This window comes from Drosophila santomea, chromosome 2L (assembly GCF_016746245.2).
Source record: "Drosophila santomea strain STO CAGO 1482 chromosome 2L, Prin_Dsan_1.1, whole genome shotgun sequence".
NCBI lineage: Eukaryota > Metazoa > Arthropoda > Insecta > Diptera > Drosophilidae > Drosophila > Drosophila santomea.
In genome coordinates, this window is record NC_053016.2 from 8,857,433 (window position 1) to 8,872,168 (window position 14,736).

Sequence of the window (14,736 nt, forward strand, 5' to 3'; positions counted from 1 at the left end):
AAATTGTATAACCCTGGCAACTCTATGTGAATGACATTGGCCAAGGAAGAAGAAGCATTTGTTTACGTTTTATTTCACACTTTGTGCAATTTGTGTAAACAATTATGACAACTGGAAGCGAAGCTGACGGAGATGGCGAGCACCAGGGCAACAATGACATCGTCCCAAATCAAGAACACCCTTCGGAGCTAATGAATATCTTCAAATCCCTGGCCGAAAACAACCAGATTGTCTTTAAGTCGCAGCAAATTGATGATCCGGAAATTCCGATCGAAGAGAAGCAACAAATTGCACGAGAAGCATTCGAAAAGAATCGTGAGAACTTCCTCATCCGATTTGGAGGCTTTCTGAATGTGAGACAACTGGGGTCCTTCCAGGAACTGGCTGTCAAGGAACCGATCAAGCCAGATGAAAATCTGGAGGAGATGTGTCTGCTGCTAGAGGATTTCAGGAGAAAACTCAGCACTCGTGCGGTATCCATCAAAAACCGAAGATATCATGCCATGCAGCAGCTCCTTGACAAGGGAGAATACTTCAGCGAGCACGAGATGATGCAAAGAGCACCGGATCTCTACCAGGAGCTAGTGGGCCAGTACCTAACGGAGGCGAAAAAGAAGGCTCGGGATAGTTACGATGTTCGAAATACTAGCTTCTCAGGAATACTAATGCATACCCTGGAAAAAAAGCAAAGAGATGAATTGCTAGAGGAAACTCAGCAGGAGGGAGAACAGAGCGTGCAGGTGAAAAGTGAATCCAATCCTGCCGCAGACTTTGAAGTTCCTGTAGCTTGCCGAAAGCAGTGGGGTGGCTTTGAAGATGATGAACCAGTTGCCTGTTCAACGAGTCGAAATGCAGAGGTTCGAGCACCAACAAATATAACTAAGATTTCCACACCGGAGTTTTATAATCCTGGAGAGCGAGAACTGCTACGCAATGAGTTCTTAAGTATGATGAAGGAACGCTTTCTGAGTGGGGAGGACAAGGATTTTGATTATACTGCCGTAGATGATAATACTTTGCTGGATAATCTGAAGCAAATTGAGCAGGATGAAGAAGATGCCTACTTCGAGGACAGCGAGGATGAGGAGGAATTGGAGGATCACACCGCAGAGGATAATGCCGTCTCTAGCGAAGATGACTTGGATATCTACATGAGGCATCTAAGCAATCATCACAGCCTTCAAAATAGTCACGGATAATAATAAAGAGCTGCGGGTGGCTCGATATCCAAAGAAAACCCTGTAAATCCACAGGACACTCAGCATTCTGCAGCAATAGTCTTTAATGTTAATCTTATTCTTAGCCTTAACAAATTTTGATCTTAGACACTAGAATACATGCAGTTGTTGAGTAAAAATGTGGTTATCTTGGCCTTCCACGACCACGTGGAAAACCGCGTCCTCTTCCTCTTAAGACCTTGCTATTAGGCGGCGGACTCTTGGGCCTCAGGAGTTCAATTCTACTAGTGCAACCAGTGGCTGGCGCCTCAGCAAAGTAGGTCTGGTACAGCTCGGAGTTGAAGTTCGAGTTCGTCAGCTCCGGACCCACAGTTAGCCATCCTGGTCGGATACTGGAATCTCTGCCGAACAGGTGTAAACGTCGTCGACCCAAGCAGAAGTGTTCGATGATGTGAAAGATCTCGATGGGCTTCTCGAAGCTGCCAAATTCCTCCTCCTCTGAGATTATTAAATCAATGTCCACGTTGGCATGGATAAAATCGCCATCAGTGGAGCGGCGAACAGTTCCCTTGATTCCCATCAGGCAGTGTTCCTTGGTGCGTTGAAAGACAGCTTTCGGTTCGAGCTGCTTGGAGTGTCCGGGCTTGTTAATGTTGGTCCGTATCCAACAAATGTCTTCGCATCTACGGAATCCCCACTTTTTTAGACAGTTGCGGCCCATGTCCAAACCCTCCGATGAGCCGCACCAAAGGAATACAAACGAGCGGTGAGCGGCAATCTCGCCCACATCCAAATCTGACAGAGAATCAAAGTTACTAGGCTACATTAACCGATGTTTGATTGGGAACTTACTAAGTATATCATCCCAGTTCCAGAAGACCCGAGGTGCTCCACCTACAGTGGCAACTGCAGGTGCTGCTCTGGCATATTCCTCCAGCGGCGGTTCAATCAGTATAACATCAAACTTGGCGCCCAGGGTCTTGACATCAAGCGATTTCAAATCCGCCTTTAAGTACATTGGTGCGGATGCGGTGTCTTGGATGAGTTTGTCCTTCAGTTTGATCAGCTCCCTCAGTTTGGGATACTCCTCAAAGCGGTCAGCAAGTCCGACATCGCGGATGAAGTTCTGAGGACGCTGACCAGTGTCCACAAAGTGCTGGCAGTAGTCATTGTGCGGATTGGAAGACTGGGTTCCCTTTAGAAAGGTGGAGGAGTCCCTATAGATGATTTCATTGGGGGTTTTCTTGGAGGACGAGGCTCCGCCGTCCTCCTCCTCGCGTTGCCCACCGGGATTCAGCTGGCGACTACTGTTAATGTCCTCGGCATTACCCAGGACCTTCTTCAGATCATCGACGCTCGACAAGCCCAACTAAGTTAGGAAATACATAAATTATGAGTTTAACTCGACACCGACTGCTTTTTACGTAGCTTGAACACTTACAGTTTGCGCTAAAAGCAAACGCCGCTTGCGGGATCGCTCCTGAGAGCTCTTTAGCACATCGCTCATACTAATAAATGCAGTAAAAACGTGCTTGACTATGTTTAAAATCGCAATTCTAAGAAAACTTAAAATTAAAGACAACAAAATTTGCCGTCTAGTGACGGCATACTGAGCATAGCGGTATCGATAACCATACGGATATACCGCCCACACAATGGGCACGGCAATTTAAGTTTGTTAACACCTATAAAAGTAAGTCAAATTAGATTTAATTTACATGCCTATACATTTTTAAAAATACAATTAAAACGTTTCACGCACTGGGTTATTAAAACTCAAATTTGAAAAATTTACCAACGTAAATTTTAATAGTTATCGATATATATAGTTTTCCTTCCACATCTAGATAATCAAAATTGCCATTCACAATAAACGCGCACAGGTGTCGCTTGCCATTCACAAACAGCTGCATGCGCCGGAAAAAATATTTTTGATTAAACGTTTTATCTGTGATTTTGCGTTAAAGTAGTGAAGTTGTTAAATAAATCGCCTGCAGAATGAGACTGCTGCACAAGACGCTGCTCAGCGGTCTGCTGGTGGTGGCGATATTCGCTATTTACGCTGCCGCGCAGACAAAATCAAAGGTTTGCTTGTGGCCACGTCACTTTTCCGTGGACGTTCTAGCTCCACATCCCAGAATGCCGGGTGGAGGAAAATTCAGCATGTTATTAATGGATATCAAATGCCTTTCAGACGGGACTCTCGCTGTCGGAAAAAGTACAAAACCTGGTGGACATGAACGCAAAGAAGCCGCTGCTCCGCTTCAATGGACCCAAGTTCCGGGAGTACGTGAAGAGTGCACCCCGGAATTACTCCATGATCGTAATGCTCACCGCACTGGCTCCATCGAGACAGTGCCAGATCTGTAGGCACGCCCACGACGAATTCGCCATCGTGGCCAACTCGTACCGCTTCTCCTCGACTTACTCCAACAAATTATTCTTTGCCATGGTTGATTTCGATGATGGCTCCGAGGTTTTCCAACTTCTGCGCCTGAACACCGCCCCGGTGTTCATGCATTTCCCGGCCAAGGGCAAGCCAAAGGGAGCTGACACCATGGATATCCATCGGGTCGGCTTTGCCGCCGATTCTATTGCGAAATTCGTGGCCGAGCGAACGGACATCACCATCCGCATCTTCCGTCCGCCAAACTATTCGGGCACCGTGGCAATGATCACATTGGTGGCCCTGGTGGGCAGTTTCCTCTACATTCGGCGGAATAACTTGGAGTTCTTATACAACAAGAACCTGTGGGGTGCCATCGCAGTATTCTTCTGCTTCGCCATGATCTCGGGCCAAATGTGGAACCATATCCGTGGACCGCCGCTGGTGCACAAGTCGCAAAATGGTGGCGTGGCCTACATCCACGGCTCCTCACAGGGTCAGCTGGTGGTGGAGACCTATATCGTCATGTTCCTGAGTAAGTAGTGTCTTGCTCTAGCCTTCCGTCTATTTCTATTGACCTTTTTTTTTTATAATTAAATAACTCATAACTTTTATTACAGATGCGATGATTGTGCTGGGCATAATTCTGCTGATTGAATCGGGAACACCAAAGGTCCACAACAAGAACAAGATGATGGCGATGACTGGTTTGGTGCTCGTCACTGTGTTCTTCTCCTTCCTGCTGTCCGTTTTTCGTTCAAAGGCGCAGGGCTATCCCTATAGGTCAGTCATTGTTACCCTAAAAGCTATTTTTCAAATAATTAAGTTGTCTTTTCTTCTTCCCCACAGTTTCTTGTTCAAATAGAATCGACTGCAATCCTGTTGCAGTACAAGTTCACCCTATATCGTTTTGTAGTTAAAATCACCAGCGAGCACACATTTTTCGTGCGTGTAAAACGACTTTAATAAATTCCACTACTAAATTATTTGTACAAAAATGCGAAATGTTTCCAGTCTTCGGACTCAGAGCAGGAACGGAATAATAGCACGTCGGTTCTTTGGATATTCCCTGAATGTTTCCCGGTACCACTTGTGTGTTAGCAGAGCATTGATCGTTTGATTGCTGGCCACCCAGAGGAAGATTAGTCGCCAAATTCTTACTGGCATGTAGAGATCGGCGATGCAGAAGTACATGACCACCTCGAGGAACATGTGCGGCGACGAAAGCACATTGAAAAGACCACCTTTGGGCAGAAGGTGCTTTTCCGTTTTGACACTTCCCGTTCGCGGATCCTTACGCAGGTTAACCAATATAATGTTGCTGGCATACTGCTGCTGCCAGGCGACAAAGAAGATGACGAGGTAGAGTATTTGCTGGCTTGTCAGCTTGTCCAGGCTAAACTCCATAGGCTTGGTGCCGCGCACAAAGCCGGAGGTATTGGACAGTAATGCTATAATGGCGCCAAAGTAGTGCACATAGCCCACGGCATAGTGGGACAGATTGATCTTGCTCTTCTTGGAGAAGATCTGCACAAAGTTGGTCTCGTAAAAACGCCGGGTGCACTGCAACGTGAGCATGAGTGCGCCGACACAGGCAGTTGTTGAGTCGATCTCCACCTTCCGGTGCGTCCGTCCGCCGCCCATGATGTCCAGGAATAGCAGGACATATTCCGGCGCCTCCTTTTGCTCCCGGACAGTGGAGACGAGTATGTAGAATGCCAGCCAGCTCCAAAACAGGGCAAAGACGTAGAAATGCTTAAACCACGATTTCGGCACCTCCAGCCAGGCCACCAATGGATCCGTTTCGCCCTGGAAACTGTGCTTGCCATACCGAAAGGATTGGCGAATGCTATTGGGCAGGTACTTCTCCACGAAAGTCATCAGTCCGCCAAAGAACACGATCGTGGCGATGAAAGTGCCGAACATCATTTGCAGCAGGTTGATTTTGTACCGGTCAAGTAGGTTTTCGAGGACCTCAAGGATCCCATTTTCGGGTGCCGCCATTGCGAATTGATTCGGCACGATGAATCCCGCAAAAACTGTAAAAACTTTCTCCGAAAAACGAAAACTTGCGGAACATTCATTCTAGTGCTGGAGATAACATCGATTTTCCCATCGATACATCGATATTTGGCTTAATCTCAAATATCGATGTAATGTCGGAATATCGTTCCAATGGAATTTCAAATTAGGCGCGCACTTTTTAAATCGAAAATTGTTAAGACGAAAGTCTGCTAGAAAAGTATTCTTTATTTGATTGCCTTTATTCATAAATGGCAAAGTAATTGGCTAGTTTAATGCTTGCATATCTATATAAAATGATAATTACGATATGGTTTGTCTAGTTCGGCAGGTTTGAGTATTTATGCAATTGATATAACGCTCCTCGATATTGCTTATTGAATTCATATACGTTCGGATCCAATGCCCTTCAGCAGTAGAGCACTCGGGGAGATGTTTGTCAAATGTCCACTCCATTCCGTCCCAAAGTGCCGCCCTTGTACGGCGGCGGCTTGGGGCGGGCATAGATGCTGGAGTTTCCGCAGTCCAACTGGTAAAGGCTGTTGTTGGGACTGCAATAAACAAATAGATATTTAGACATGAGTGCAATGATTGAGATATGAATACAGCCCCACCTCTGAGATCTCATGCTAGTGTTGTCCAGAAGAAAATTGGGATCCTTAAGGCTCTTCAATGTGGTTATGGGTTGATTGGACATGCTGTCCGAACACTGGACCATCTGCACAGTGGATGCCATGGGATAGTCCGAGTTGGAAGAGCTGAAAACGATTCGTAAAGATATATCACATTGCTCTACATGAGTAATAGGAAGAAAGAAAATAAGATGTTTATTGGGAAATCACCTCTCGGAACCATCATCCGCCCCAGAATCGCTTGACGCGCTTTGCGCACAGGACTCTTCGCAGATGTGGAAAATGTTGGCAAAGAAAAACTCAGAATGCGGATCGTAACTGAAGTGCAAGGAAACGAAAGATAACAACCATTAACCAAATACAAAATAATGAAAATAATTTTGAAATTTTCCCAGTTGGGAACTCACAACTTCTCGTGCTGGAAGCACAAAACAGCGGATAGCATTCCGATTAAAATGGCTAAAATCATGCCCGGAATGGCGAAGGCAAAGGCAAATTCATCGATGTAATTGCGCACGGGTACGTCCTCCCTGGAGATGCCCAACCAGCGATCCTCATGCCTATGACCCTTATCCTCCTCCGCCATCTGCTGCTCGTTTTGCTTGCCACTGTGGAAGAGGATTTCCGTGGGCGATTCCATTCCCACCATGCGAAAGGCGCACCAGTCCAGCTTGAAGCCCACATTCTCAAAGATTTTCTGCACGGATGTGCGCTTGTAGGTGCACGAGGGCAGTTTGTACAGGGGCCTCACTTCCTCCTGGAGTTCCTGCAGCCTGGGTGAGAACTGCGCAAAGCTGCCCACATGGACAATCACCCTGGGGAATGTGTTGCATATTAGTGTAATCAGAAAGATATAAGGATAGCCAGCTTACCCCTCGCGTTGCTGGGGTCGCAGCGGAAGTCGTCCTCCCATATTCACAGCCGACTCCATGAAGACCACACTCAAATCCTCTTTGCTATTCGGCCACAAATCGTTGCGGAATATATTGCGTAAATTCTCCCTTCTACCGGGATCCATTAGGTGCACCCAATTCAGGTTGTTTATCTTCATCTGCACCACATTGGGAGTGGGAAACTTGTGGGCCACAAACATCGAGACCACAACACGTCGGGTTTCGTAATTCTGGCGATTAAGGGCCACCACATCCAGACTCAGATCCTTGCCAGCCGCCGATGCCGGAGGAGTTCCGTATAGGAAACCGGCGTGGTATTCGTGGCTATACATATATCGCATCCAACTGGGCAAATCGGGGTAATTCTTCAGGGAGGGTCTGTAGCGAAACTGCTGGCTGATGACCTGGTGTGTCCAGTTAAAGAGTTGCGGTTCGATTTTGTAGGTGAAGAGCTCCCCAACATTTGCCTGCAACTTTAGGCCCGCCACTTCGTTGCAGATTAAAGCTAATACGGCCACAATTGAGTTTAAAAACTTCATTTTGTAATTTATGTATTTTTTTTACGATTCACAAGCACATTTTAATTGACTATAAACAAATTGTTGGTCCGCCCAGCACCGAGGCGATGAAAAATTCCTATGGTGTGTATCTGAATGGGAGAGAAGTACATATATTCTCAGAACTTGTTGTTTTTGAATTTCGAAGAGCGCGCATGCGCGTTTTAATCCTAAAACGGAGAGATTTGTGACTTAGGTCAGTTTTGAATTATTTATAATGTTTAATGTTTATTCTCTGAAAAAATATAGATCAGCTTTAATAATTATATTATGTTTAAAGTTTGGAGAAAATGTTTTATATGTACCTTGATTCAAAATAATATTTGATTGAATGCTCGACTTTGGTTATGTCTTGAATTGTTTTGAAACATTTAACATGAGCTTGTGTTATATTTTATATAATATTATATTATTTCAAAAACTAAAAATTCTAGAATTCGTTACTGCGATAGACCATTTATCGATTTAAGCAGTGACAGTGAATGAGTCACTGGTTGTTGCAGAAGTGTCATCCCTAAATTGAGTTGACAACCCTAATCAGCTGCGGCATTTCGGGCTAAAATTCTTGGAATTAAATACGTGGCTCTGTTTATCTCGCACAAATTGGAGAAGTAATGTCTGCTGACAGGTAGCAGGCGCACCTGTTCATACAAACTAGTTGCTAAAAAAGCCCTACGATGTTGACCTGCCTCTGCCAGCTCGGCTTTTATCTACTTTCTGCGTTTGCAGTGGCAGCGCTGTCGGTCAGTTCTTGAATACATTCGGTATCACTATCATTTTATTGATAATCCATCGTTTAGATTGTGGCGCTGGTGCTCTACAAGACGCAGCCCTATCCCAACATCAAGAGGCACAAGGATGAGGAGACCTTCCTGGATCCGCACAGCATCAAAACAGTGACTTTTCCCAGCCTTGAGGACTCGCCAAGTTTGGAGCTCAGTGTCATTGTACCAGCTTTCAATGAGGAGCAGCGCTGTATGTTTGTTTTTTGTTTTGCTTGATGAATCACACTCAACATTTTACCTATGCCCATTTATGATTGATTGTCTACATCCCAATTTATCTACCCATAAAAGTATTAGATTAGTTACTCAACACAAATATTTAAGAGTCAAGTTTGGAATACGTTTGGAGCTCGATTTCTTATATTAATATGCATATTAATAAACAAGATTTTATACATTTTTAGTGCCCTCTATGCTGGACGAGTGCTTGGCCTTCCTGGAACAGAAATCTGCAGGCAATCCCAATTTCACATACGAGGTAATTGTAGTGAGTGACGGCAGTCAGGATGCCACAGTTTCCGTCGCCTTGGGTTACTCGAAAAAGCATGGAGCAGAGAAGGTTCGCGTTCTGGAGCTCATTGAAAATCGGGGGAAAGGAGGTGCTGTTCGCATGGGCATGCTAAGTGCACGGGGTCGTAATCTGCTGTTCGCGGATGCAGATGGAGCCACCAAGTTTCCCGACTACGATAAACTGGAGGCGGCCCTTAAGCAACTAGCTCCCGAATGGCGAGACGATGGCATTGCCATTGGATCGAGAGCACATCTAGAGAATGATGCGATTGCGACAAGGAGCTTCTTTAGGTAAGATAAAAAATACAACATTTATAAGTTGACCAGATACTGATCACAATTTCCACAGAACCATTTTGATGCACGGCTTCCATTTCCTTGTCTGGCTCTTTGCCGTGCGATCCGTTCGCGATACCCAGTGTGGCTTTAAGCTGTTCACCCGAACGACGGCCAGGAAACTCTTTACCAGTCTGCATGTGGAGCGGTGGGCCTTCGATGTTGAGCTGCTGTACCTCGCCGAAAATTTAAAGCTGCCCATGACCGAGGTTGCCGTTCGATGGACGGAGATTGATGGCTCGAAACTGACACCATTTTGGTCTTGGCTGCAAATGGGCAGGGATCTGTTCATGATTTGGCTGCGATATCTGGTGGGCGCCTGGCGGATTGCCTCAATACAGAAGAAGGAGAAGTGAAGTGGACTTGGAGGACATCTCATTCCCAATATTAACTAGGAATTTTTTTCGAACTTACACCGCTGTCGTGCATTACCAAAACTCTTTTGACTCTAAACTCTATTTTTGTAGGCCTGATAAAGTGTAAAGAATTTTAGCTGGTTAAGTACTTAAGTACAGTATTTTTTCAAATAAAAAATATTAATTTGAATAAATTAGCGCATCCTTTGCTTCCCTAATATGACAGAAACTTATAAAAGTGACCATATCAAGTAGTCTTCCTTTAGAATACAGCAAGGATTATTATTGCGCCTTAAATATATAAAGTTTCTCTTAAATAGCTCTTACTGTTTTATCAATTTTAAAACAAAGGGACACATTTAAAATCAAAATATTTAAACAAAAAATACGCGGGAAACTAAAATCAAAAGCAGTATATGTGGTATTTTGAATACTCCTGGTATTTTAAGGAGTAGTTATATTGAATTTGGTATATCTCCGCACTCGAAGTGCGGTCACACTTTAACGAAGTTGCGGCGGCGCGTTTAGTTTCGTATTAAATCGTTACTATTAAATTATAGTTAATAAGTGTAAACAAACCAGTCAAATATTAATACAGCTGCCACGTAAATAAACACAAAAGATTCCAGTTAAGCCGAAGGATCGCGAGTGCAACTGCCATGGGTGCCACTAAGTGAAGAATTCCAGGAATCCTACGTTGCGCCTGTTGCTCCTCTCCCGCTCTTCAAAATTTCGTGCAGGTGTGTGCGGGTGTCCGCTCGTCTGTGTGAGCGTCTCAGCTGTGCCTGCGTTATATATTGTTTATAAAGTTTTTTTTTCGCAGTATGCAAATGCTGAACAAGCCGGTCGGTTGATATTTCGTATTTACTCTCGTCGCCGCGCAAACGAAAGTGATTTGTTATTGTTGCCCATTGCGTCTGTCCTCCCTCCAATTGGAGAATTGTGATTTGTGGTGTGCGCTGTTGGTGTGTTGTAGTTACTGTTATTGTTGTTGCTATGCGGTCGGGTCATTGCTTCAAATTGCTCAATCAACGGCACTTGTGGTAAGCTGGTGAACTGGCACAGTTATCAATTTTATTTACTCCTTCTTTCTGTCCCCTTTTTATCGCTATCGAATTACTTCTTTTGTTCTTAGTCTTATCAGCATTTATTCAATCGCATAGAAAGCTGCGCTTGAAACTATTGGATTCTCGTTATGTCTGATAAGAAAAGCAAACTCTGTGCTCGATGCACTCTAATTTCCTATGTCGCATTTTTCAATTAAAAGGCAAAAAATAAATCAGCGTTCATTTAAACGATTATACTGCGCTGGTAGTTTTATTTTTTTCGCTTATAAGAATATGCGTTTTGTTTCTTATAAGGATGGATGAATGGCGACTGTAGCTCACAGTCACAATAGAAACTAATTCTAGAGACATTCGCTTATTATGCTAACTATAAGTATAGTAATACTAATTTAATACTATTTTAAATTTGCAGATTAAATAGGCCGAAAATTGATTTCAAATTAGACTGAAATTCTTGCTAAGGTCGCAGATTCTACAGTCTTCTTCTTCGTCGCCTCGCGACTAGAAAAAGCGCGACAATAAACAAAAATTAATTGCAAAGAAGAATACAAACTAAGCGCGACCATTTGCGTGGCGAAATTCAAAGTCAAAAACGAGTTGCCAGACCACGCCCGCAATATGTACATAAATATACATATATATATACATTTATATGTATGTATATTGATGTGCATATAGCCCAGGTCTTTGAGGCTCTCGCTCCACCAAAAAGATTTATGTACACATTGCGCCTTCTGCCTTTTTTGCCATCCTTTTTTCCTTTCTGTGCCTCGGTCCGTGTTTATTTTATTACTTATGGCCATGCGCGTTGCGCTCAAGATTCTCTCGGCCCCTCTTTCTACGCTCCATTCCGTTCCATTCCCCCGCACTCCGCTCCTGTTTTCGTAGCGGCTCCGCTTGATTAAAGTGCCAGGGGGTGTTGCAGGAGACGGGGAGGGGGCAGAGTGGATCAGGAGATCCAGCCAGTTGTTGCTGTCGCACGAGCATTTGTCGCTTTAGCTTTGTTTCGCTCTGTTCCAGACGCGTCCGTTCATGTTCCTTGGAGATCAGGAGCGGATTTCTGAAGCAGGAGGATATAAAATTAATTGTAATGGAGTTAGAAATTACAAATTTTTATTCCCCTTCATATTTAAAACGAATATAAACTACCAAAAACTAGACTTATTAACTAGATAATTCTTTGGATCTTAGAAAACAATCCCTGGATTGTTAAGGTCAAATGTTTCCAGCGCCCGATACCCGTATCCAGAGCACTTTGCTCCTGGAGCCTTCTCTGCGTCTTGTTAGCTTTTGTTGAAGTGTGATAATGCCAGAGATCGTATAGTGGCTGCTCCTCCGGTTGGAGCCTCCTTTTCAACGGGCCGTTTGTTTGTGTACACGCTTCTCGCTTTGCAACACGAAATGGAAGTGATGGGGAAAGGTGGCAAAGGGAAGCGACCAGAGAGTGGGGAATATCCCGCTTTGGGGGCTAATCCTTTAATCCGCTGTGCGCGACTTCAAGGTCAGCAAGTGATCTTGACTAGTTTATATACTATGTGGTATATATACCCTGTCTCTGTCTGGTCGGAGGCTAATTAATTGTCCGTTTAATCGTTCGATTTGCTGCCTGACTTGTCTGTCCACTCGGCTTCCCCTTCCCTTCCTTGGCACTTCTCTTCTGCATTAATAGCCAGTATGAAGTATCTGCAAATGTATAACTATATTTTCCCCTACTTTTTGCCATCCCATTCTGATTGATGTCAACCGGAACGCCCACGGCAATTAGTCAATCAGGTAACTCCCAGTGCCCCAATGTTTCAGTGATCCAATGGTTCCATGTTCCACGGTCAATGCCTCGAGGGGGGCGCTGAAAAGATTCGCACGCCCACGCCCCCCAAAAATAGATTTATGGCCTTGGCTTCAGAGTGTGTTGTAACCAATCTTTTTGGGCGCTTCTAATTTTAACCCTCTGCTTGCCAATGCGACATCCATTCTGACGTCCCACAAGATGGCCTATTAAACTATTTAAAAATCTTTATTTAGCCGATGGGAAAATGAAATGTATAATTAAATATTTGATGTTCATACGTATGCAATGCTTAAAATTAATCAAAACATAGACAACAAATGTATGTAGCTTATTAACGATTTCTAAAAGCCCTTGTTCACTGGAAAAATATGGAATTACTATTAGTTCATACCACATCTTTAGGTGGCACAACGAAGGGTTAACATCGTTTTGGCTTGCGTGTAAATATTAACATTAATTTTTGGTTGGCTTATATGTTTCTTGTCTTTCCAGATTCTTTTTCTTGTCAAGATGATGGGCACAAAACATCGAAATTCACATGTCAATGGCAGCATTAAGTCATCATCATCATCGCTGCGATCGAGCAGCAAATCCTTTCAGGCAAAAATGGACCTGATGTCTGAAAGGCTGTACGACGTCGTGAAAAGCGGATCGATGGTTAAAAGGGCTCAAAACAAGAAGCGTTTCACCCCCGTGAATTACAAACATCGATGGTTTGAGTTGACCAAGCGAACTTTCAGCTATTTCGATGTGGAAAATGTGGAGGTGAGTCATTCAAATGCGTACAGCATTTCAGCCAACAGGTTTCGTTTGGCAAACACTAATTTACCCAAAATAGTGAATCAACATAATTTAAGGCTAATTTAGCGAACACAAAATGAGAATGTAGATAACATAGACAAAACAAAAATATTATGAAAAGCTGCTGTATACATATATTTTTATAGCTTATCTATTGGTAGATAACATAGGAATAATTCGTGGATAATCTGGAAATTTTATCATACGCCTAATATAAATGGTGTAACTGTGAATAATTGCTATAACATGTTAGCTAATACTTCAATAGGCTTATATCAGTATGCTAGACTTTGTTATGAATTATCTTGTTAAAACAATAGGTCAGCGAAATTTGATGAGTATGTTAGCCAAAAGGCGCATCGAAGTTAGTCAGTTGTCCGGCCGGCTGACAAAGACAGGACATGGGATTCAAAGGACCGGGAACTGTGCGTTTTGAATTGGGCAAAATGGTGAATTAAGGAGGGTCCTTTCATTATGCATGTTCAAGTGGGCGTCTCATCTTGTCGTCATGGCTTCGTCATTTATTGCGTCGTCATTACGGCACCTACCGGCTCGCAATTTTCACCATCGGGGGCCCGGGAAGAGCTACTCTGCTCCGTCGACCGGCTGCATTCGTTTCAAAACAAATGTGGTTTTCGGGTAAAGTCTCCAGTCTGCTCGGCTTGGGCCGTAGTATATGTACCGCCATCCAGTCTCCGGCTGGAAAGTAAGCACTGTGGGGGATGGAAAATATACACACACAAAAGCAGCTGTTAGCCGGCACAATGTGTGTGAAACCCACCCTCGAAAGTCCTTGGGTGTAGACTCGGTGTCCTATCCCGTTATGCCGTTCCAATTGGAAGCGAAGTTTCCCTTGAGTTTCCCTCTGAATATCCTGGATGAAGTTCAGTAACCGTGGCAGGAGTTTCTATCCTGACATCGTCGCGTGTGGACGTGCTGTAAATTTTCAAATAATTTGTTAATCATACTTAATAGAATTTGTTATAGTGGTTTTAAAATATCTTTCTGAATTGCATGACATTTACAAAAAAACAAGAGTGTGTTTAAGTCTCCAGTAACTTGTTTATTTGCAATACTTTTCAAATTACAAACATTTTTCTAATGCGCCGGCCGCTACCCTTGAAAATTGTATTGGTTTTCAGCGGCTAAGTGAAACCACCCTTATAACTTTTTAAACAATCTTTATATCTACTAAATCATATAAATGATTGCAAAAGTGCAGTGCATCCTATAGATAGCTGAAATAAAGAAAACACCCAAATAAAACATTTAAATCGCAAATCCATTCCATGGCGTCGTTGGAAAATTTTTTGCGAATCTAGCCGAAAGCCAGCGAAAAAAAAGAGAGAAGAAAACGCCCCACCCAAGGTAAAAGTTTTTCAAGTGTATCCAGCTGCCTTTGTGTGCGTGCGTGGTGCGTTTGT

At 43.8% G+C, this 14,736-nt stretch overlaps 7 protein-coding genes across 11 annotated transcripts in view; 4 read left to right on the forward strand and 3 right to left on the reverse strand.

Moving 5' to 3' along the window:
• Positions 1-25: 25 nt before the first annotated feature.
• Positions 26-1,357, forward strand: LOC120458615 (coiled-coil domain-containing protein 97). The gene has a single exon (XM_039646324.1). The coding sequence runs from the start codon at positions 105-107 to the stop codon at positions 1,197-1,199; it is 1,095 nt and encodes a 364-aa protein (XP_039502258.1). The 5' UTR covers positions 26-104; the 3' UTR covers positions 1,200-1,357.
• LOC120458614 (N6-adenosine-methyltransferase non-catalytic subunit) lies at positions 1,247-2,791 on the reverse strand. Its single transcript, XM_039646322.1, has 3 exons — positions 2,620-2,791; positions 2,031-2,547; positions 1,247-1,973 (listed from the first exon to the last, which is right to left on the reverse strand). The coding sequence occupies exons 1-3, from the start codon at positions 2,683-2,685 to the stop codon at positions 1,363-1,365; spliced, it is 1,194 nt and encodes a 397-aa protein (XP_039502256.1). The 5' UTR covers positions 2,686-2,791; the 3' UTR covers positions 1,247-1,362.
• A 261-nt stretch (positions 2,792-3,052) lies between these two features.
• LOC120458616 (tumor suppressor candidate 3) lies at positions 3,053-4,550 on the forward strand. The gene is made up of 4 exons (XM_039646325.2): positions 3,053-3,263; positions 3,373-4,099; positions 4,185-4,347; positions 4,414-4,550. Exons 1-4 carry the CDS (start codon positions 3,177-3,179, stop codon positions 4,427-4,429), a joined length of 993 nt encoding a protein of 330 aa, XP_039502259.1. The 5' UTR covers positions 3,053-3,176; the 3' UTR covers positions 4,430-4,550.
• LOC120458617 (polyprenol reductase) lies at positions 4,504-5,640 on the reverse strand. Its single transcript, XM_039646326.2, has one exon. The coding sequence runs from the start codon at positions 5,566-5,568 to the stop codon at positions 4,588-4,590; it is 981 nt and encodes a 326-aa protein (XP_039502260.1). The 5' UTR covers positions 5,569-5,640; the 3' UTR covers positions 4,504-4,587.
• Positions 5,641-5,810: 170 nt separating this feature from the next.
• Positions 5,811-7,844, reverse strand: LOC120458002 (epsilon-sarcoglycan). Of its 4 annotated transcripts, XM_039645495.2 has the most exons (5): positions 7,091-7,823; positions 6,626-7,033; positions 6,429-6,536; positions 6,201-6,344; positions 5,813-6,137 (listed from the first exon to the last, which is right to left on the reverse strand). In XM_039645495.2, exons 1-5 carry the CDS (start codon positions 7,648-7,650, stop codon positions 6,026-6,028), a joined length of 1,332 nt encoding a protein of 443 aa, XP_039501429.1. In that variant the 5' UTR covers positions 7,651-7,823; the 3' UTR covers positions 5,813-6,025. The 4 variants fall into 4 exon arrangements, with proteins under 4 accessions (XP_039501430.1, XP_039501428.1, XP_039501429.1 ...); XM_039645494.2 differs by having other exon boundaries at positions 5,812-6,344; positions 7,091-7,835; XM_039645497.2 differs by lacking the exon at positions 6,429-6,536 and having other exon boundaries at positions 7,091-7,831.
• A 343-nt stretch (positions 7,845-8,187) lies between these two features.
• On the forward strand, positions 8,188-9,845 carry LOC120458003 (dolichyl-phosphate beta-glucosyltransferase). Its single transcript, XM_039645498.2, has 4 exons — positions 8,188-8,411; positions 8,469-8,643; positions 8,858-9,254; positions 9,313-9,845. The coding sequence occupies exons 1-4, from the start codon at positions 8,346-8,348 to the stop codon at positions 9,653-9,655; spliced, it is 981 nt and encodes a 326-aa protein (XP_039501432.1). The 5' UTR covers positions 8,188-8,345; the 3' UTR covers positions 9,656-9,845.
• A 307-nt stretch (positions 9,846-10,152) lies between these two features.
• The window catches only part of LOC120448693 (tyrosine-protein kinase Btk29A), a 43,148-nt gene continuing 38,564 nt past the window's right edge, over positions 10,153-14,736 (forward strand). Inside the window, exons 1-2 of one of the 2 annotated variants that reach the window (XM_039630852.2) lie at positions 10,153-10,395; positions 13,004-13,276. In XM_039630852.2, the coding sequence (XP_039486786.1) occupies positions 13,022-13,276 (255 nt within the window). In that variant the 5' untranslated portion in view covers positions 10,153-10,395; positions 13,004-13,021. Of the gene's footprint in view, positions 10,396-10,477; positions 10,699-13,003; positions 13,277-14,736 lie in introns of those variants that run through there. The other variant, XM_039630860.2, reaches the window with a different exon arrangement.